At 42.1% G+C, this 23,918-nt stretch overlaps 1 protein-coding gene across 5 annotated transcripts in view; it reads right to left on the bottom strand.

Moving 5' to 3' along the window:
* LRP6 (LDL receptor related protein 6) overlaps nucleotides 1-23,918 on the bottom strand; it is a 72,287-nt gene that overhangs the window by 26,172 nt on the left and 22,197 nt on the right. For 4 of the 5 annotated variants that reach the window (XM_070948064.1, XM_070948065.1, XM_070948067.1 and 1 more), the window contains 5 exons: nucleotides 20,163-20,359; nucleotides 18,240-18,371; nucleotides 11,817-12,213; nucleotides 10,379-10,550; nucleotides 68-284 (listed from right to left, as the gene is read on the bottom strand). In XM_070948064.1, the coding sequence (XP_070804165.1) occupies nucleotides 68-284; nucleotides 10,379-10,550; nucleotides 11,817-12,213; nucleotides 18,240-18,371; nucleotides 20,163-20,359 (1,115 nt within the window). The remainder of the gene's footprint in view (nucleotides 1-67; nucleotides 285-10,378; nucleotides 10,551-11,816; nucleotides 12,214-18,239; nucleotides 18,372-20,162; nucleotides 20,360-23,918) is intronic. The other variant, XM_070948068.1, reaches the window with a different exon arrangement.

Here is a 23,918-nt window from a genome sequence, read left to right as displayed (position 1 = left end):
AATGTTCTCATTTACAAAATAATCTCTTTGGTTTACAGGAGAGGAGTTAGATTTTTAAGACACTCACCCAAGATCTTGTGGACGTTGGTAGCCTTGAGGCCCATGAGATCAGGCAACTGGTCAATTATGATCTCCCTTTCTGCTGTCCGCTTATGAACCCGCTCAATACTTCTTCTTTGCCAGTCTGTCCAATAAATATAGTCCCCCAGCAGAGTGAAACCAAAGATGTGGGGCAGCTTGTCTTCCACAAGGACTCTTCTGCTGGTTCCATCTATTTTCATGACCTTCACAAGTACAAACACACACACACACACACAAGATGGGTTCGGAAGCTTAAACTCGCCTTCTTGCAAAATGTAATTCTTGTCAGACAATGCAGTTCAATCAATCTCAAAATGTAACTCACAAAAATTAACATGTGCATTTCAGCATGAACTTTATCTGCCAAACAATCTTCTTTGATAACATTTCCTGCTACAAATTCCATTACACCTAACTGGAAATTATTAGATTTCACATCAGATATGTCATTAAATCTTAGCTCTGCATTCAGCTAATTAGCTGCATTTCTAGCTAACAGCAGAAACTTCACAGACTCGGCAAGAAAAACACATTACTGAAGACAAGAAATATTCATACCAGGGAATACGGAAGCCCTATTTATATATTTATATATTCACAAGTCCCTTCTGCATTGAGTAGTGGTGCTTACTGTCTTTCCCACTACAGCTACATCTTCCTTGTTGCTTCAGAGATGAAGCAGAATTACCTAATAAAATAAGTTCAGGGTTATTTGTCTGTGTGAATCTGGGTTTCACATTTCCCATCATTGGGAATTGAGCCAAAACCTGTAATTAATCCAAAGCTTTTTTTCATATCATATCTGCCCGCTTAAAAATGAATTGAGACATAGTTCCAGAGGAGGTTTGAAGAACTAAAGGTGTCTCTCTGAAAGTGGAGCTGACGACCATGACAAAAATGAATTAACAATTAACTGAGGAGTAGATCGATTCCTTGGAACCTCTCTGGATAAGGAAAGGAAAGGAAAGGAAATTGCCCATATGTGCTTCGGATGACTGCTCCTCGAAAGGAAGCTGCAAGCCAGCAATTTTCTACTTGTTTTAAGTGCTGGGAGACAAAGACAGTCATTTTAATCACAATCACAGAGGAACCTTTTAAAGGACACTAAGTTCACGAACCTCACTTTCTAATCACTTTTGGAAATTGCCTATTAACCTTCTTCAAGCAATTAGAGACCTTCAGAAGAAAAGTTTAACAACTGAAAGAATTTGAAACAAAAAAGAAAAAACTAAAGGTTTTTATTTAAATAAGCATATTAAGGGTTTAGATAAATTTGGAAAATTGACCTTCCTTTAGCATAAGATAACTGCAAAAAAATAAATAGCTTCTCATGGGAAATAGATTTATTTTGGCTATGCTGGCTATTGCAAGACATAACAAAGATAAATTACTTTTACTGATTTCAGTACCTGGATACTAGAGGGGACTAAAGTGAAGAAAAAGCAGAAAGAGGAAAAAAGCAAGCCTATTTTTAATACTGATTAATACTGGGACTTATAAAATGACACAAAATGTAATGACAAAAGAAACATTAGCCACTGGTTAACCATTGGTAGCACAGTGGTTAGAATATAGTATCGCAGGCTAACTCTGCCCATAGCCTAGAGTTTGATCCTGACAGGACTCAAGGTTGATTCAACCTTCCATTCTTCTGAGGTCAGTCAAATGAGGACCCAGATTGTTGGCAGCAATATGCTGACATTGTAAACTGCCCAGCCAGTGCTATAAAGCACTATGGGACTGCTATTATTGTTATTAAAAGAGATCTTTGAAGAATGGGACCAGAAATTAGCAGCTATAGCATCAACAGTGTTAGTAATGATGTCTGCTTCTATTTGATAGATTATGTCTAAAAAACCAGTACTGAAAGTGGAACTATAAATTACAGGCTAAGAGAATGATTTGGAAAAGGCCATTTTACTGGATATACAAAAGAACCTGTCTGAAGTTTTAAAAATTAAAAGGGAAATACAAATACAATCCAAGAGAATGACCTGGAAATGTTTTGTTATTGGATCTACAAAAGAGGAGGGTTAAAAAAAAAACCTTGGAACAATGGAATAAAGAACTGGGGGAAAAACCAAATACTATGACAATATTCGATTGAATTAAAGATTCAATCTTTAGAAGCTTGTTAGAAGTAAAAAGAAGGATTATAAAGTTGTTTTATTTGATTGAAGTTAAAAGAAGACTTTTTTAAAAAAAGTTCTGCAACCCTTTATGGATTATTTGCCGATACAAGGATCGAAAAGTTCACGTCTTAGGAATTTGTTTACAAATAAGGGATGGGATCTGTGTGTAACCATATTTAGAGCATAAAGAATGTTTAAATTTGTTTATACTTGTGAGAAAGGTTGGAAGTCACTTCTTTATACTGAAATTTTTTCATCCTTTTTTTTGCTTGCACTTTTTATTCTCTCTTTTTTTATTCCCTTTCTCTAAATTTAGTTTGTACTAGGTTTTATTGTTGTAATAGTAAAAATTCTTACTTAAAAACTACAGGTATAGTAAAAGAAAAGAATGAGGATAAATGGAAAAATATGACTCCAATATATCTAGAGAAAAATATTCCAATCACAAATTGAGAAAAACTTGTTGACAATAAATTCTATTACTTCAATTTTATTTTTCTAAAATGACACCAATCACTAACCTGGATTTAAAACTTTCCTGGACTCATAAAAATGATGAATTGCCACTTTTATTATGGCTTGCCCTTTAAGCAACTGCTTCTTTTTGTAAAACACTCAGGCCAAAAGGATCACTGGAGAAAGGGTCCTAGTTACAGAACTTCAAAATGGAGGTCAGCTCTTTTTCAGCCCGCATTAGAATTCCTACAACTTATTCCAGATGGCAACCAGGCGGAGTTTAGTCTCTCCTGCTCAATTTTACTCACTTATTTTTATAAGGAAAAGAATGAAATTCTCTCCACCTAGCAAGCTTTTTTCTTTGTTATGGGATGAGTAATTCCTCAAAACCACGTAGCAGATCCAAGTCCATCTTCCTGTTCCACAAGGTAACAGACCCACTGCCCTTCAAGTGTGGAGAGCAGCTGCTGGAGGTAAGGTAAAGGTTCCCCCGATATATATGGGCTAGTCGTTCCTGACTCTAGGGGGCGGTGCTCATCTCCATTTCAAAACCTAAGAGCCAGCGCTGTCCGAAGACGTCTCCGTGGTCATGTGGCCGGCATGACTCAACGCCAAAGGTGTACGGAACGCTGTTACCTTCCCACCAAAGATGGTCCTTATTTTTCTACTTGCATTTTTTAACGTGCTTTCGAACTGCTAGGTTGGCAGAAGCTGGGACAAGGAATGGGAGCTCACCCGGTTATGCGGCACTAGGGATTCAAACCGCTGAACTGCCGACCTTTCGATTGACAAGCTCAGCGTCTCAGCCACTGAGCCACCACATCCCTTCCAGCTGCTGGGGAGGTGACCCCAAAGTCAGGCTTGAACTCACACAGTGGTAGAATGGTTTCTTTTTGTGTTTTTAACTGCTGCGTCCTTTTGAACTTCTGGGATGGGCCAGGGAGAGAGACAGTGATTGGAACCAAACATTATAATAATACCTGGGAGATTTGATGGGATGCTGCTGCTGCAGAGAAAAGGGGCAAGGTCATGGCTGGGCTTCCTTCCTTTCAGGGAGCCATCTAACCAAGGAAGTCGAGGTGACAGAGATGGCGCACCTTCCAACCAGATGTTCCTGCTCCAGTTCAGTGGCTTGTTCAGTCATTTATTATCTATGATTTCCTCTTGGAGGAAAGTGCAGACTTGGTATGTTTTATAGACACTGGCTGAGAAGGGAGCAGGAAATCCTTTTCTCTATTGTTGTCTGATAAAACAGCGTTCCCCAAACTTTCCGGGTTGGCGGCCCGGCCCAGGAAGGGGGGGGGGGGCGCGGCAGGGAAGAGGGGATGGTTTTGTGCGAGGGGTAGGCAAGTTGAGCTGTATGATTGTGCACAAGCACCAGCCTACCACTCACAAATAGGCCACAGCCCCCAGGCAGAGGACCCTGTGCTAAAACACTCTTTCACTTGCTTGAGTGTTGGCGTAAACAGAAAGACAAGGGACATTTTCTCTAATAAAATAAACACTGCCTCAAGTCACAATCATCTGATCACAAGATGCTGCAACCATCATAAATGGAAGCCAATTGCCAAGCAGCTGAATCGCAAGCATGTGACTTCGGGAATGGTGGGATAGTCATAACTTCAAGGATGGGTGAGAAGCCACTTTTTCTAAGGATGTCGTAATTTCAAACCATTGTTAAACAAATGTTTGTAAATTGAGGATTACATGTATATGTAGCTTCTATATCATTTATATCTAGTAACTACTGCATATAAGCCACACATATGTTATTTATTATATATAAGCTACAAACTGTATATAACAGGGAGCAAACCCCAACTTCCTCGCACTAATGATGTAACCTAGTTGGGTAATGAAGCATCTGTAAGCAATCAGCCAGGCTCAGAGAGCACCAAGGACTCCACAGTTCAACCCTGAGCTGCAGATTGATTGATTGATTGATTGATTGATTGATTGATTGATTGATTTATTTATTTATTTATTTATTTTGATTTGTATGCTGCCTATCTCCATAGGACTCAGGAGGATACTCTCTTCTATTGGATTCTCTCACCCTATGAAGAACTTACTACACTTTTTAAAATTTACATATATTGGATTTATAGCCATATTCCTTATTTAAATATACAAGGGTGCCTGCGGGAGATAAAAGAGTTTTACTATCCTACTATGCAGAGGGGAAGATGGCCCATAGAAACGACACCACAAGCAGACCCGTTCTTTGGAGGCCAACCAGCTCTTCTATGTTGGCCAGCTTTTATCTTTAGTTACTGTAAAAGGATTTGTCTCTCACCTAGCAAGTATCAGTCCCAAGGAAAGATGAGAAGGAAATACCAGAATTTCAAGATGGCTGCCAAGAAAGTAATATGTTGCAGGCTACTTCAGCTAAGTAATTCTGGAGAAGACCAGAAGTGATGATCAAGCTGTTCCACCCATTCAAGTACCTATCACAGTAAGTCCTTCAGGTACAAAGCCCACCCTTTTTAGGGGAAACACAGTTTAAACAAAACAAATTCCCATGTAGGGAATATTGATTTACGAACAGAAAGCGAGAGCAGGCTACAAGTAACAGCTGCTTGTTCTTTTCCTGACTCTTGAGACTGTATTTCATATTCCTTAAATAGAGGTCCTGCCTAGCAAAATTCCTGGCTCCTCACAAGAGTATTTGAGAAGAAGAAAAAGCAAGGCAGAGGAGAACATTTCAATGCAATTCAGTACATCTGTGCCAAAAAACCCTACATTGTCCATAGCTTTATACGGTAAGGCTTCTTCTCAAAGAAGAGAAATAAGAACGTCTGTAGGTAAAGAAGCGCATCTAAATTTCAGCCACTCTCTTTAACCTTTGGAGCTGATTTTAACCACAGCGTGGATGGATTTCACAATCTAGATGGCTCTTAACTACAAGGATAAAAACAACAACAGAAAACACATGTGGCTTCCCACATCACACGCTAGTGACCAAGCTCCAGGCGCACAGATGTCCTGCTTCAGAAGACACTGGCAAGCAAATATGCCAATTCAGATTTGCAGGGCAACGGATGTACAAAAACGTTGAATTGCTTTTGAAGCGATACATCTCTCTTAAAAAAAATAACCTGCTCATCATTAACAGCAGGGGTGCTATTCAGCAGGTTCTGACAGGTTCTGAAGAACCGGTAGCAGAAATTTTGAGTAGTTCGGAGAACTGGCAAATACCACCTCTGGCTGGCCCCAGAGTGGGGTGGGAATGGGGATTTTGCAGTATCCTTCCCCTGCCACGCCCACCAAGCCACGCCCACAGAACCAGTAGTAAAAAAAATTGAATTCCACCACTGATTAACAGGGACTGATGAAAAATCCCAATGACCATCAAACCTGATCCAGAATGGGGTCAAAGAAGTCACTATGGCAGCCAAGACCAAAACCCTGCACTTTTTATGTGTGGTGGCCATCGTGATTTTTTTAAACCCACCTCGACCTCTACAGATGCCCCTGCAGAACGATCGATACTTCCCAGTGGTGGGTTGCCCTCGGTTCACAAGAACTGGTAGTAAAACCAGCGGGAGGCCTTGTCCACCTCCCCAGATGTCATCATCGGCGATCTGCGCATGCGCAGAAACTTCTTCGCAATGCGATCCCATTGCAAACCAATGTAAACCAACTCAGAGAAAGTAGAATAGATTTTTTGACTCTAGAATTGATATCTGAGCTTCAAAGTAACCTACTTGTGCAGAGTTGCAGGAACTGTGTGTCTTCTGGATACCCATGGTGTAAATCAGAACTACATACAGGTATTTGGGACTGTATTCTATCAGTGTTTTTGAACTCAGCATACAAAAGTGCCAGAGGGCCATTGCACTTATTCGTATGCAAAGGGAAAAGTGCCAGAGAGGCAGATATTCAGCAGGTTCTGACCAGTTCTGGAGATTTGGTAGCGGAATTTTGAGTAGTTCGGAGAACCGATAAATGCCACCTCTGACTGGCCCCGCCCCCATCTATTCTCCTGAGTCCCAGCTAATCAGGAAGAAATGGGGATTTTGCAGTAACCTTCCCCTGGAGTGGGGTGGGAATGGAGATTTTACAGTATCCTTCCCCTGCCATGCCCACCAAGCCACACCCACAGAACCGGTAGTAAAAAATTTTGAATCCCACCACTACAGAGAGGTCCAATTGAATAGAAAGTTCTCAAAAAATGAAGGGATTAAAAACATGGAATCTCTGCAAGATGCCTGAGATTTGCCACACAAAAGTGGTTCTGCAAAAATTCATATTGCATGTATAGCTGTTCCAAAGAGAAGGAGAACATTTCGAACAATATTATGATTACCACTCTGCTCAGTTCTACTTCAGCTAGTCAATGGGGGGATAGAAGGTATTGAAGATTTGCAGAACAATCTCCAAGTGATCCTTTTTTCAGAAATCTTCGCATGAATGGATAGCAGAAATTGTTTTAAGTTAGACATTCTGTGGCATTTTTTTTAAAGCTTCAAGGAGAGCTCCCCAGAAATTTGGTCATAAGTTGAGGACTATCTGTATTGTGAAGGTTAAGTTTGCCTTTTCTCCTTAACAGATGGAATTATTTTTGCATCTGCTTTCCCTGTTCCAAGAAGATATTTTAAAGACCTATACAATTTTAATATTTAGCAACTGTCGTAGGCATTACTACTTTTAGTAAATCTTGGTAGACTGACTGTAAAGCAAATGTACATTTAGGGTATTAGCATTATATTCTGCCTGGAAACAGACTTTAAAATGTTTTTTTGAAAGGGCTGTGAAATTAGGGCCTCAGGCACACACGCCGTATCAAAATTCATTAGGATGTGTTGGAATGGTTTGACCAGCATAGAATTACAGTAAGCAGCAAGTTGGTGAGATCTGTTTCGTCTGCATTCTTCCCTCATTGCACAATCCCTGGCACTTGGTCAATTTCTCCAGCCTCATTTCTCTCTTAGAAAAGTGGTGCAAAGGGAAGGAGGAACCGAGCAGCAAGTCTAAAGCAGGATAAAGCTGCGATAAAGCTGCCTTGGAAAGAAGAAACAAATCACCAAGGTTAGGATAATGGGGTTGGTTGTTTTTTTCCTCAAAATTCCTGTGCAGGAAAGGAATGAAGCACGCTTTCCAAAAAGTACATCTGGAACCTTCTCCTGCTTTGGACTCTTAGCGTAGGAGGAGATGATTATATTCCATACCGTGAAAATTGATGAGACAATAAATAATGTTTTGGAGGAGGGATAAGGCTGCTCCAAAGCTCAACACAGTGGGGTGTTGGGGTGTTTTTTTTAAACCTTCATTGAATAAAAAGCACAAAGATCAAAATTAAAACCCAGCTGCAAGGATCCAGACTGTTTAGACAGATCCAATGAGTCCATCAGTGCTGGATATTTTGAATGGAATCCTCATTTTAAGACTGGCTGCCTTGGTGATTTCATGCCCGCCCCGCCCCCCCCCCCCACCCCTTCCAATTTCATCTCCAGGCAGAAAATAAACATGTAATCCCAACCGAGCAAAGCAGATCATGCATTTTTAACCTCATGGCATGACAGGCAAAGAAAGGAAGCCAGTGAGGAATTGTCCCTGTTCATAAACAGCCAACCGATTCAACAGACGTTTTATAGGTGGAGAAAATTGATTGAGATAAAGAAGGAAGCCCCAAACTGCAGACTTCCCCCTTCTTCTCCGCCCCCCTCAGCTGCAGGCTGCAGGCTGCCAGATAAATAGGGAACAAAGGTTCCTGCTGAGACCCCTGCCAATATCCATTAGTCCCTGTGGAGGCTTTATTATCTGGGGAGAAAAGCCACAGTGCAACATGAATCAGCAACCTTGGAAAAAAACCAAACCCACACAAGCATGTGGAAGACACAAGGGGTGGGGTGGGAGGGAGTGGAATCTAAGATACAACATTAGGTTTTGCAACAGCCCTGATTCTTTTCCTTTATTCTACAAAATTGTCACCTGAGAAATGCTGCTTAAGAAAAACAAAAAATTATACGCACACACACATTTTAAATTGGAAGTCTTTAAGAGCTGGTGTCATTTTACGCACTGCAACACGGTGGTGTCTTTTTTAACACAAGTAGTCCTTGACTTACAACAGTTCGTTTCGTGGGCATCCAAAGTTACAACGGCACTGAAAAAAAGTGACTTGTGACTGGTTTTCACACTTTACAACCGTTGCAGCATCCCCATGGTCTACTCTACAATATGAGATTACATCCCAGGGTGATCTAATCACCATTTGAGATCTTTCCGGCCAGTTGCTGACTAGCAAAGTCAATGGGGCGAGCCGGATGTGGTTAGTGACCACATGATTTACTTAACAATCATGAAAAAGAAGGTTTAAAATTGGGACACAACTCGTTTAATAATTGCCTTGCTTAACAACTGAAATTCTGGTTCCCAATTCTGGTTGCAATTTGAGGATTATCTCTATGAAGCTACTCTCCAAATTACTGAAAGAAAGAACCGGATCTTGAGGAAGTTTCCCGAACAGTGTCTGTCAACCTTGGCAACTTTAAGCAATGTGGACCTCAAAATCCAGAATTCCTCTGCTTCAGAGGCTGACTTAGATCAAAGCTCCAGGGATTCTGAAAAATCTACTCCAGTTTTGAAGACTATTATTCTTCCTTTGCCCTATAGCAGGAATCTCCAACCTTGGCAACATTAAGACTTGTGGACTTCAACTCCCAAAATTCCTCAGCCAGCCATGGGTTCGAGACCCCTACCCTAGAAGAATTAACAGAGCTATCCATCGATATGGTAAAAGGAGCAATGGTTTTTTTCCCCCTTTTCTCGGCATTCTGTTTGTGTGTATAATACAATAATATATAATATAATACAATAATACAATGGTATTTCAGAGCAGCTTGCTGAAATCTGCTGAAAAGATCTGCAAGTCAATAATGGGATTCGGTTGCTAGTTTTGGAAGATTAGAATAGTAAATACGAAGCTGCTAAACTGGGAACTTGAAGTCTAATCCCGTGATGGCAAATCTATGGCATGTCTGCCAAAGGTGGCATGCAGTCCCACTCTCTGATGGCACACGAGCCGTCGCCCTCCTGTTATACCTGCTGCCGGCCAGCTGGTCTTTGGGTCTCTGCCGTGCATGTGTGGGGTGGCCTGTGCGCATATGGGGGGGCTAGTGTGGGGGGATGTGTGCGCATGCGCAGGGGAGTGAACACAGGGGGCGTGTGGGTATGCACGGGGGCGCACGCAGAGGGCCAAGCACAGGGGGGCACGCTCATGTACAGGGGCAGGGCACGTACACAGGGGCCACACACACATTGCATTTTGCAGGTTTGGGCGCATGCGTGCATTTGCACACGCGCTTTGGGCACTCGGTCCGGAAAAGGTTAGCCATCACTGATCTAACTTATTAAAAAATTGCGCAGCTGTGGCAGCAGCTGAAAACTAGGGACTTCCAACATTGGTGGCATCATACAGCAGTTTCCTCAGTATTGTTCATAAACCATTCGGACTCCTCATCCTTCACAGATGATTCAACAGGCAGCAACAGGAAAGTTAGATCATGACTGGAGAACATCAGCAGATCATATGAATATGTCAATCCAACAATCATTGATTCTGATTCTAAAATCTGTTTACTCGTAACCGATTCCTACCCATTCGCTTCTCACCAGGAACATAAGCTGAGCCACTGACACAAATAGCACATCTCAAGGAAGTACTTTGGATTTTGGACTAAGGAAGAGAAATGGAAATAACAAACCTCAATTTTGTCTGTTTTGGCATCTCCCCAGTATATCAGGTTTTCAATGTAATCCAGTGCCAATCCATTGGGCCAACCAAGTGAGGTATTTACCAGTACAACTCGGTCAGAACCATCTAAAGCAGCCCGCTCAATCTTTGGAATCTCTCCCCAGTCGGTCCAGTACATGTAGCTAAAAGGAAAAGGATAAGATGGAATAAAACAGGGGCTGCAAAAACCATGTAGTAGTATTGACTAGAGACTAAACTGTGCTAACTTTGGCACATGGCCTGTACTTTCTGCAGCTGAAATTATTTTGACTTAAAACATATCTGCAAAATTGTCTGGTTGAACTCCCGTGACAATCTGCTGTATAATTTCAATAAATAAATAAGTACTTCGTGGACATGGAACATATTTTTTTTTCTTCTTTCGTTCAAATCCTGAACGATTCTCAGAAACTGCTTGGATGAGCCTCTGCAGTTTTCTTGGCAAGGTTGTTCAGAAGTGGTTTGCCATTGCCTCCTTCCAAGGACTGAGAGAGACTGACTGGCCCAAGGTCAGCCAGCTAGTCTCGTGTCCAAGGTGGGACTAGAACGTACGGTCTCCTGGTTCCTAGCCAGGTCCCTTCACCACTACACCAAGTTGGATCTTCTCCAACATTAGATCAGCCTCTATTTGCTGGAAAAAAATTCCCAAGGGCCATCATTCTTTCCCTCCTTTTCTTAAAAGTGTAAGGATGATTAGAAAGACATCATAAAAGTTAATGTTTTAAAGAGGTGAATCCACAATAAGTTCAAGTTGCAGATCTGTAACAGCTAAAATGTTTTACACCCTATTACTCATGGGCTAAAAAAAAAAAAGACTAACGCAAATGGAAAGCAATTTAAAACTGCCTCAGTTCACTATTTTAAGAAAGGGGGAAAAGATCAGTGTTCAAACAGGCTCACAATAGCTCACAACAGGCAACTCAGTAAATGTGTAATGATGCACTGTGGGGATCCCTAGGGTGACAATGCGGAGGATCAAGCAGATGGGCTGCACTTTTTTTCGACTTTGTTATGGTTTCAACGAATCTCTTGCAGCCTGGTCAGTAGCCTAGGAAATCCTTGTAAAAAATTCAGCCACTTTTAAAGGGGCCTTACATTCCAGGCTAATCTTGGCATAGGGTTTCCTGCTAAAGCAGGGGGTTAGACTAGAAGACCTCCAAGGTCCTTTCCAACTCTGTTATTTTGTTATTCTAAAACAAGCTAGAAAGTTCCTCTTGGTCCCAAATAATCCTAATTTAAGTACTCTAAAACTGAGAGCCACCACCAGAAATTATTCATGGTCAGTAAATAAGGGAGATTCATATTTCTGAATCAGGGAAAGCATCTTGAAATGAACAATAGATTTGACTTGGAGAATATGGTATTTCTTAATTTTTAAAAAACCTTCACAATAAGAATATGTGCCTTACCCCATCATAGGATTCAAAACTATAGCTCTCGGCTCTTCCAGGTCTTCTGAGATCAAGATCTTCCTCATAGTCCCATTAAGCCTCGTGATTTCAATGCGGTCTGTCCCCGTATCCGTCCAGTAAAGATTTCGGGCCACCCAATCTACAGCAATGCCATCAGGGTGTGCAATTTGTGCCTGTACAACAAACTGGCTATCTGAGCCATCGAGGAACGAACGCCTGATGGCTCTCACTTCATCATCTGTCCAATAAATGTACCCTTCCACGGGGTCATAGTCAATGGCAATGGCGTGACGAATGTCTTCCAACTGCAGCACAATATCTGTGAAATCCGGAGTGTCCAAAGAGATCCGCCTCAAATCCGTCCTTCGGGCCAGCAGTAGCAACTCCATCGCTCCTGCATAGATGAAACCCAAATTAAAATTAAAATCATTTCTGCGGTCACCTGCCTCTTTGTTGAAAACATACAGGAATGTCATGGTTATTTAGATCCCAGTGACATCATGGGTAGCCAATGACCCACCCACCGTCAGTCAATGAGTCCAGCAGCAGGGAAATGTTAGCAAAGGAAGGAATGACGCCATTTAACATTTGCAAGGTGGATCTGGTGGGAGAAAGAGCTCAACATTTCCTAGGAATGAAGGCAAATTGAATTGTAGGCTGAGTAGGTACAAAGGTAGCCAGGGAAGTGATTGAAGCCCTCGTTAGTCAACAGGAGTGCTGATTTATCACCAGTTTATCAGGTACTTAGGAATCCAGGACTGGAAGCCCAAGAAACAATAGCCAATTGCCAGCCATCACCACAGCAATCAATCAATAGGAAGCCACACCCAACCACATAAATACAACACATAGAATAGCCCGTAACATACATTCCAGTATAGAGAAGTTCCCTGAGGATGGGCTCCAGCACGAGTCCAAAAGCTGGGAAAACTAAACCTCTGGTCCCAGTGACTGACCTAGTTTGGTTCCTCACTATTTCCTCCTTCCAGCCATCTCAAGACTCTGGACTCCCCTTGCCATTAACAGCTTAAGAACAGCCTTCTGAACTCATCACTTTGATCAGCTTAGAAATAGAAAGAGATGTCTGGCAGATGCTCCAGATGAACCGTTTCTCAAACTGACTGACTGGCCTTTAGAAGCAGATGCCTGGTGTCTCAATGCTTAGGGTACTGAGGTGCCAGCAATCGGAAGCAAACATTCTCTAGGAGTAAGGAAGCTGCGAGCAATTTCTCCCTCTCCCATCCTGCAGTCCTGCTCGGAACAAATGCTTTTCTGTGGTGGAATATCAGCAACTTGCAACCGCAAGTCGCTTGGGAGGTGGGGAGAGATTTCCCTCTACTTCCTCCCAGATACATCATCAGAGTTTGTGCTCCGCTCTGCAGTGGCCCTAATCGAGGCAGGCAATAAATCTGTGTGAACAGCAACACGGGGAATTCACAGATGTGGTCCCCAGACCTTCCCATCGCATCAGCTTTCAACTGAAAATGTTGACCATCCCTAACTTTTAGGCAATAGCCTATCACCCACATGAAAAAAAAAAGAATGCCCCTGCAGTTCCCTTTTTAGGAATTAAAAGTTGATTTCATTTTCACTGCCATTAAATGCAGAGTACAAAATCTATACAGCTTGGGGTACGGCTTGCAAAACAGGACTTTTTTCTCTCTCACTTTTTCCCTGGTCGTCTATTGTTCCCTTTCATCTATTCCCAAGATCCTCTCATCTGTCCCCATCAGCACACAAGGGCTGAAGAGAGAGAAACCTTTCATTTTAGAAGCTGTGGGGAAAAAAAATAAAAAGAAACACACTCAAGTGTTAAGGCGGTGACTGATTATGTTGCATCCTGTAATCCATGATTTTCTGGGACTGTACAGCTTCTGTGTGAGACCAGGAAAATAAGCCCAGCTTTTTCAAAAGAGATGACAAGAGGTTCACACCCCCTTCAATGGACCTTTATTGCTTCTTACTGCTGGGGTTTTCCACACCACACTCAACTCAGAATCTGCCTTCTTGAAGCTCAAGGCCATATCATGAGTCTAGAACAGGGGTCCTCAAACTTTTTAAACAGGGGGCCAATTCACAGTCCCTCAGACTGTTGGGGGGGGCTGGACCAGCAGTGGGTTGCCCCCGGTTTGGACTGGTTCGCAAGAACCGGTAGTAAAACGGGCGGGAGGCCTCACCCACCGCCCCGGATGTCATAATCGGCGATCTGCGCATGCGCAGAAGCAAGGCACGCGCACGAGCAACGCTCACGCCCGTGATCCCATCGCGAACCAGTAGTAAAGGTAAGTACAATCCACCCCTGGGCTGGACCAGCTGGGTGGGCATGGCTAGGTGGTCATGTGACTGGGCGGGCATGGCCAATTTAGCAGTCCAAACAATACACACAAATTAAACTTTAATTTGTTATGCTCCTGGGGGTGGAAAGCAAGTTAGTGAAGGGATGTGGTGGCTGCCTTGGGGTGTGTATGAGGGACTTCTCTCTCTCTCTCTCTCTCTCTGTGTGTGTGTGTGTGTGTGTGTCCCTTTCTCTCTCTGTCTCTGGAGGATAGGGAGGCCAAAAATGAGCCCGTTTTTGGCCTCCAGAAGGTGGATGGCGGGTAGGCGGGGCAATGTGAGCGGGGCAGCCGTGTGGTCCTGCGTGGGCCGGATTAATGGCTTGGGAAGGCCGTATCCGGCCCATGGGGTGTAGTTTGAGGACCCCTGGTGTAGAAGAGCACATGGCCCTCTTCTGAGCAGAAGGATTCAGACACTACTTACGAGATCGTGTGAACAAGACAATTTTATAACTACTTGGGAATAGCTTCTTCAATGGCCCCATCCATTCTGTTTCCTTAGCAGAGGTTAGTGTATTATATGAATCCATATAATTTAGTTTAGTTTGAGCTCAGGATGGGGCAGAACTAAGGAATGTCCATCTTTTGGGGAATGAAAGTTAACTTCAGGCAGGTTTTTCTGATGTTAGATGAACTTAGATCTGATTGATAAAAGCCACACAAGGAGGAACAAAGAAATATAGGATAAGATAAAGAGCCTTGGTACTACAGTGGTTTAAAGCACCCTGTTATTAACACAGCTGCCTGTAATTTACTGCTGGTTCGAATCTCTCCAAGGCTCAAGGTTGACTCAGCCTTCCATCCTTTCTAAGGTAGGTTAAATGAGGACCCAGTTTGTGGGGGCAATAAGCTGACTTTGTATAAAATATACAAAAGTATGAAGGCTATTGCTGAGCACATTGTAAGCCGCCCTGAGTCTCTGGAGAAGGGCGGCATATAAATCAAAATTAAAAAAAAAAAAAAAAAAAAAAAGATGAAGATACTTTGGGTAGCTCTCCGTCATGGCGGTGCAAGTACTTCAGAATTTCACTGCTAGAGAAAGTGGGCCAATCTGTTGAATGGAGAAGACAACCCTATACATGTATTTGAGGGCCTCTGGAACTATAGGTAGTCCTCAACTTATAACCATTTATTTAGTGACCACTCAAAATTACAACAGCACTGAAAAAAGTGATTTATGATCGTTTTCACACTTATGACCGTTGCAGCATCCCCATGGGCACGTGATCAAAATCCAGATGCTTGGCAACTGCTTCATCTGTCCTGAGGTCGTGTGATCAGCTTTTGCGACCCTTTGACAAGCAAAGTCAACGGGGAAACTAGATTCACATAACAATGGGGTTACTTATTTATTTAACAATCGCAGTGATTCACTTAACAACCAGTGGCAAGAAAAGGTTGTGAAACCGGGCAAAACTCACTTAACAACTGTCTTGCTTAGCCATAGAAATTTGTGTTTACTCTAGCAATGGAGGAAATCATATACAGATTATGCCAAGGATATGCATGTTCTTTCAAAAGCCAAACCGACTGATTCTTCAGTCACGATTGTATCATACCAGGAAAAAAAAAAGCCACAGCCACATATGAATGGCATGACCAATATCAGGGAGTGTTTTACACACCACAAACATTTTTAAGACAACTCTGTAAGCCACCATAAGATCATCTTACCAGCGAGCCCTTTTTTCCCTTCTCTCTCTACGTTGGCTGGCTCTTTGCTCTCTAGGATTATTTTGGCACTTAAATTGTAGAAAAGAGAGTTTCTGATCCACATTCATGCTTAAGGGTTGTTTCGAAAGCAGGCAGACACTGAACTTAAGTGGCCCGACAGTGATATCAGCCATAAAAAATCATTTAACCGCAGATTTAATTTTATGCAATTTCCTTAAAAAAAAGTTTTCCCTAAAGATTTTTGGAATTGCTGGAAATAGGAAGCAAAGGGCAACTGGGCCTTCAAGGAGTGAATTAAAAACGAGAGACTTACAAAAAGGTTTCTCTCTGCTATAAATTGTGAGGACTCCCTGCCTCCCCGAAAAATTAGTCGTCATGGAAACTACACTAGTGAGGTCAGCCAGATTTCACCTTCACTGCACAGATTCTCCATCAGGGCCAAGTAGTATAAATGTTATAAATTCCACACAGTATTTCACACACGTTGCAGAGAAAAAGTTTGACTATCTTGAGAGCCTGCGTGGTTTGAATTACTGTGTTAAAATGGGCATGTTTGATCCCTTGCAGAAAATATTTGTTCCAAGTAATTTATCACTAATACATCTTTTCCTTGATTTTTATTCAGCTTGGGAAAGAAATTTTTTTGTTGATACAATTACAACAGTGAAGGGGTTGATGGATCGCAGACATGTATTTTTTTTTTCCCCTGAGGAAAAAGTTAAAACTCAGCACTGCACAGCTGGGCTTACTTTCTTCCATTTCCTCTTTTTGTTTTTAACCACTTAAAAATGAGGTTTATTGACTTGATTGGGAAGTGGCATAAAGGGGAAAAGTTGAATGAACCACAGTTTTAATTCTCAAAGTTGTGTTCTATGGGCAACTGAATAACAGATGAGATGCCATGCAGAGAAAATGCCTTTTCCAAATCCTGCTTCATCAAACTTTGATAAGAGAGGATTTTTTAATTTAATTTTATTTTTTACTAATTTTGGCCAATTCATCACCAATGGCCATTCCTAGTCAGGGAAAATTACCATGGGCATTCATATATTATTAGGAGCCAATCTGGTTTACTTAAGGCCGTGATGGCGAACATATGGCATGCATGCCACAGGTGGCATGCAGTGCCCTCTCTGTGGGCATGCCAGCCGTCGCCCCAGTTCAGGTCTGCCGCGCATGCACGCGCCTCCCGCTGGCCAGCTGGTTGTTGGGTCTCTGCCGTGCATGCGTGGGGCGTGTGTGCATGCACGGGGTGCGCGTGCATTGCATTTTGGGGGTTTGGCCGCGCCCTTTGGGCACTCGGTCCGGAAAAGGTTAGCCATCACTGGCTTACGGCATCAGGTTAGAAACCGGAAGGATGTGAGTTCTAGTCCTACCTTAGTCATGAAAGCCAACTGGGTGACCTTGGGCTAGTCACTCTCTCTCAAACCCACCCCATCCCACCAGGTGGTTGTTGTGGGGAAAATCGGAAGAGAAAGGAGTATTAGTGTGATCACTCCCCCGGATGCTTCCCCAGATACCTCTTCAGATGTCAGCTGGGACGGGTGGTGGTGGTGAGAGGATGAACCAGTTCCTGGAACGTTAGGAGGGGAGTTGGTCAATGGCTCTAAGTAGCCATCTGAGAGTGATTTGGCTGAAGCACAGTTGCAGCAGGACAGCCCTGAGGCATCAAATGGGGAAAGCAAGCAGCTGCAGCCAGTCAGGGATGAGGAAGAGGAACTGCCTTCTGCACCTGATCCAAGAACACGGAAGGCAGAGAAAAGGCAGAAGCAGAGAAGATCAGCCAGATCACTCATGAGGAGGCAGCCTTGTTCTTCTTGATGGGCTGCACCAGCAGCTTTGCTATTTAACACAGCAGACAGAAGGAGGTGATGCTGGGAATAATAAGGTCTTCATTCCCTAGCTGTGTGTTTTCTGGTTGTTGTGATTCCTGCCTTGCTTTGGATTGACACCGTCACTTGGACTGTGCCTTATGAACCTTCTTACTATTGTGGATTTAATTTTGTCTGGTGGCTTTATTTTGATTGGAAAACTTTCAGGTGCCTTGTGGACTCATTGGCCATCGCTCTATGGACTAGCATTGGTCTGCTGGTGGCTGGACTTAATTGGGATATTTCTGGTTTTTTGGTGAAGGGGAACTGTTGGGGCATATTAATAAACCCATTAAACCACGGTTATGTGTATGTATGATGGAGCGGTTCAGCACAATTATGTTTGCCACCTTGAGTTTTCTTACAAAAGAACAATAAAGGCGGGATATAAATTAAATGAATATTAAATCTTCCCGTTGGATTACTTTGGTGGCAGGTGTAATGTGATGCATATAAAAAAGGGGATGGGGCTTTCATCACCTGGCCGCAACCATCTCCCTGACCGTTTTGACATCCCTGTTTGGTGCTGATGCCCAACTTACCATCTTTGCAAGTCTTCTTATTCTCAAGGAGTTTCACACCTGTGGGACAGGCACACCGATAAAAGGGCTTGATGGGAGACATCAAACACAGATGGGAACAGCCACCATTATTATTCCTGCATGGGTTTGGAGCTGTCAAATACAAAAAGCACAGAACAGTTTTCCCTGTTAGTCGCAAACCTGCCTTATAAAGAGGGGAAAAGTGTGAAAGATAAAATGAATATGGGTGTTGAATACCCTCCAAAGCAATTCAAGGCAGACAACATTAATGTCAGGGTTCCAAGTAACACTCGCAACGAAAGAAGACTTGAAGTTCCTCAAAGTTCCATTTTATTAGAGATGTCATATTGACACACCTGGGAAAATCCGAATCTGAAGCTTCCAGGTTTTCCCCACCCAAAGGAAAGTCCAAGTCCCTGCCCAGCACCCACATGTCCATCACATGGTCCAATCCAAAGACCGTCCCAACTGGAGATACCTCCCAGTTCCAACCCTCCAGGTGCAGGGCAAGATGTCCTTGACTCTCTGAGAAAGGAATGTTATTATAACTATATATTGCTCATGCTCTATACAATCCCCCCTCCCAATTTCCCACAGTAGTAAATGTGGCAGGCCTGCAGGCCAGGGGTGAAATCCAGCAGGTTCTAACAGGTTCTGGAGAACTGGTAGCGGAAATTTTGAGTAGTTTGGAGAACCGGCAAATACCACCTCTGGCTGGCCCCCCAGTGGGGTGGGAATGGGGATTTTGCAGTATCCTTCTCCTGCCATGCTCACCAAGCCACACCACACCTACCAAGCCATGCCCACAGAACCAGTAGTAAAAAAAAATTGGATTTCACCACTACTGCAGGCCTGACAGTTAAATGCAGTATCTGAACTGCAGGGGTGGATATTTATGTACAGTGGATCTGTACATGCATGTGTAAAGGAAAATGGAAAGCCCTACTAGAACAGTGTAGGACAGTGTAGTCCATGGAAAAATTTGCTCTCTCTGGCTTCCTATAAATATAGGTTGAACCACAGTCATCTCTACTCTTGGAGACCAACTAAGAGAGAAGATGCCTTCAGAACGAACAGAAAAGGTTCCTTCAGGAAGGACTCAATAGTCAGTAGTGCCACTTGGGAAGAGAGAGTCTCTTGTGCATTTGTGAACAGGCCATAAGTAAACTTTTAAAGTTTTCCCTGGAATTTTCAAATCTTCCAATAAGTAAATTTACATGGTCATATTTCTTTATATGGTTTGTCTAAACCCTTTTTTTCAGATAATCCTCGACTTATGACCACAATTGGAACCAGAATTTATGTCGCTAAGCAAGGTGGTTAAGGCAATCATGCCTAATTTTATCATCTTTTTTTTTTTTTTTGCCATTTGTTAAGCAAATCATTGCAGCTGTTAGGTGAATAACACCATTAAGCCAAATCTGGTTTCACCCACTGAATTTATCAGAATCCGCCCAGTCGTTCGCTAGGAGATGGGCAGCAAACGGATTAAACAAACAAATAAAGTGGCAAATGGTGATCATGTGACCCCCGGGACACTGCAACCATCATAAATACATGCCAGTTGCCAAGCGTCTGAATGTTGATTGCGTGACTATGGGAATACTGCAACAGTCATAGGATGTAAGACTAAGGCATTTGATCTTTCTGTCTGGCAAACAAAATGAACTACACTTAACATGCATTAAATTTAGCTATATTTCCTTTGTTCTTTTTCTTTTTAAGTCTTCAATTTCTTCTGTTTACTATTCAATTTCTTCAACCACAAAAATATTGCCTAATCCGCCCACCCCCGCCCCCAAAAATAAGCACAGTGGCTAGGTACCTATGTTGTATAAACTGTACGTGTGACAGTCTGAAAAACTTACAAAATGAATGAGAATTTCCACATTGGGCATTCTGGGGACAGCAAGAAAGACTCACCACTGGGCTGCCGCTGTTGGCTGAAGACATGGATATCCATGGGAGAAAAGATGTTGGAATGTATTTCACGCAGGTTCTGTCCAGTGTATTTGTTGCAGGCCAGGATGGAGCGAGTTGTCCAATCCGTCCAATATAGGGTGTCACCAAATAACGTCAGAGCAAATGGATGTGGCAGGGATCCTTTAATCACAGCTTGCCTGGAAATAAATAAAGAAGTGTATTACACCATAAATTATCTCCCTGGATCTAGAAAAGGCCAGCATTTTATATCCTTCTCTAATCTTCCCTGCCCACCCTCTTGAAATCAGGATGGAACTGTGAAATTTGCAGTTTGCATCTTTTCTCCCTTGAAACAGCTGAGAGGCCTGATTGCCTTCCTTTTACTTAATTTTCAAGTAGAATATTAGACACTGAATGAACTTCAAGAGTTAATCCACGAGTCTGATGGAACATTAAATGTGATGGAATTATTTTCAGAATATTAGCCCCTGAATGAATTCAAAGAGTTAATTGGTGAGTCTGATGGAACATTTCACCATTTAAGTCTTAAAATTATTTTCAGAATATTAGCCCCTGAATGAACTCAAAGAGTTCATTCATGATCTTGATGGAACATTTCACCATTTATGTCTTAACATTTTGTTTAATGTAATTTGTACAGTAGAGAAGGCGAAACAGATCAGTGTACAAGTAGACACAATAATTCTTTAACAGTGTCTACTTGTACACTGATCTGTTTCTTAACAGAGGGCATCTGTTGGCTTGCAATGCCACAAGACTGCATAACCTAATCAGGACAGCAAGCTTTTTCCCACCACCATATAAATTAATTCCCACAAGCATTCCCGCTGCATCTGCCACAGGAGGATTTCCCAGAATGGGTTCAAAAAACAGACTTCTAGACTGCTCAAAAGAAAGCTCCATTCAGCAGACTGTTTGCATTAGATAAAGTTGTCCTCAACTTAAAAACCAGAATTTTCATCGCTTAAGCAAGGAGGTTGTTAAGTGAGTTGCACCCGCTTTTATGATCTTTTTTTGCCCTGGTTGTTAAATGAATAAATGCAGTTGTTAATTGAATCAGGCCATCATTAAGCAAGACCAGTTTCCCCCATTCAGTTTGTTAGAAGACTGCAAATTGTAATCACAACCTCAGGATGCTGCAACCATCATAAATAGATGCCAGTTGCCAAGTGCTTGAATTTTGATCACATAACTATGGCGGTGCTGCAATGGTCGTAAGTGTGACAACCAGTCATGTCACTTTTTTCAGTGCCACTATTAATTTCAAAAAATGACTAAACAAATGATCGTAAACCGAGGACTACTTGGATATACAGAAAAGATGATGGCCATTAGAACAGACATACTCAATTACACCGGAAAGAAATCATGCTGTGGGACATTGTGTTTTAAAAGGGACAATAATTATGAGATTCTGATGGCGATCATTTAAGTAGATTTCAAGAAATATTAAAGATTTCACCCAGTCAAACGCATTCTCCCTTCCATGTTAGGAACAGCACAAATTGTACCAATGCTTATTTGCAAATAAACCATGCTGAGTTCTGAATTTAAGTCTGTGCAACAATGTGCCTGAAATGATGGTATTTCAGACACATTTTAATGCTAAGAACCTGCTACATTCTTCTACTTATAAGCCAACTGTGGAGTGGAGTGGAGTGGAGTGGAGTGGAGTGGAGTGGAGTGGCGTGGAGTGGAATGGAATAGAACAGAATAGAATAACGGAAGGGACCTTGGAGGTCTTCTACTCAGGCAGGAAACCTTATACCATTTCAGACAAATGGTTGTCCAATTTCTTCTTAAAAACTTCCAGCGTTGGAGCATCCACAACTTCTGGAGGCAAGTTGTTCCACTGATTAATTGTTCTAACTATCAGGAAATTTTTCCTTAGTTCTAAGATGCTTCTCTCCTTGATTAGTTTCCATCCATTGCTTCTTGTCCTGCCTTCAGGTGCTTTGGAGAATAGCTGGGCTCCCTCTTCTTTGTGGCAGCCCCTGAGATATTGGAACACTGCTATCATGTCTCCCCTGATCCTTCTTTTCATCAAACTAGACATACCCAATTCCAGCAACCATTTTTTGTATGTTTTAGCCTCCAGTTCAGGGATGAAATGCTCCTGGTTTGGAGTGGATCGCCCGATCCGGTAGTGATGGTGGCGGGCGGTTCGGAGAACCAGTAGCAAAAATCCCTGACCCCCCCCCCATGCCCAGCTGAGCTGCACGATCATCAGAGGCTTTTTTTTTTTACTTTTAAAAGCATTTTTTCTACCATCTCTTCCAACGAAAAAATGCTTTTAAAAGTTAAAAAAAAAAGCCTCTGATGATCGCGCGGCTCAGCTGGGATCATCAGAGGCTTTTCAAAGCCTTTTTTTCTGCAACCTCTTGGCTGAAGAGGTGGTTAAAAAATGCTTTGAAAAGTCTCTGACAATCCCAGCTGAGTTGCCTGATCGGCAGAGAGGTATTTTTTAAAAAATACCTCTCTGCCATCAGGCAACTCAGCTGGGATCGTCAGAGAGGCTTTTTAAAAAATACCTTTCTGCCATCAGGCAACTCAGCTGGGATTGGCAGAGAGGTATTTTTTAAAAAGCTTCTCTGTCGATCCCAGTTGAGTTGCCTGATCGGCAGAAGCTTTTAAAGCATTAGAAAAAATGCTTTGAAAAGTTTAAAAAAAAAAGTTGGCCACGCCCACCCAGTCACATTACCTCCCCCACACCAAACCATGCCCACAGAACCGGTAGTAACAAATTTTACATTTCACCCCTGCTCCAGTTTTAATAATAAGAGAAAAACATGGACTAGTGCTAGACGTAACTGAAATAATCAATTATTAATCTTAAGTGCTCTGAGTTAGGAATACAGAATACTTTAAAAACTTCTTTATTTAAATTGTGTTTTGTACTGCATTCTACTGGACTTTTTAAAATGTATATTATTTTAAAACATATAAATCCCTACTATTGTTATATCTCCAAACAGAAGTTGCTTTAATTTTTCCCCTCTCAAACACTAATGTGTTCTAATCAGAACTATCTGACTGCAAATATTCAGAAAGAGTTTACCAGTAAATGGTGAACAGCTCCTGAATTATTCTGTTCTCCAACATACAGTACAGAGAATGCAAAAACACTCATCGCATTAGGAAGAATGTTTCCCCAGAGACTATAAATTGAATTTAATTTCCACCAGGAATACATTTAACTATTCATTAGGGATGTTCCTGCAAGGTGAAACGAGAATTAATTGATTCTTCTTCTTTAGCAGGCAAAACATAAGCCCTGCATTTCAGTCCTTCTGGAATTCAGTATTGTCAAACAACTATTTGAAAAATGCACTTGTTCTCTCTGAGAAAAAAGAAAACCTTGGCAAAGCAAACCCAGTGTCCGAAGTTCATGACTTCTTTTTCAGTCAGTATTCTGATAATTCTCTTTTCTTCTGGGAAATTAGATTACTGCATATCATTTCTGTTGAATTATGGCACCATTTCAGCAAATAAATAAGTAGGCCCCATCTTAGTGTCTACATATTGTACGAATTATCTATGGGGAAGAACTATCTCTGATTCAATCCTATGGTAGTAGCTATGGATTTACAGCCATCCAGAACCCAGGATGTTCCGTCTTTAGCCTTGGATGGAATAGCAATAGCAACAACATTTAAAATTTATATACCACCCCACAGTGCTTTAACAACACAATCTGGGCAGTTGACAAACGTTAGCAAATTGCTCCCCAACAAT

This window comes from Pituophis catenifer, unplaced genomic scaffold (assembly GCF_029215685.1).
Source record: "Pituophis catenifer annectens isolate HBS135680 unplaced genomic scaffold, rPitCat1.0.hap2 SCAF_7, whole genome shotgun sequence".
NCBI classification, from domain to species: Eukaryota; Metazoa; Chordata; class Lepidosauria; order Squamata; family Colubridae; genus Pituophis; species Pituophis catenifer.
This window is presented reverse-complemented; position numbering and strand designations above follow the sequence as displayed.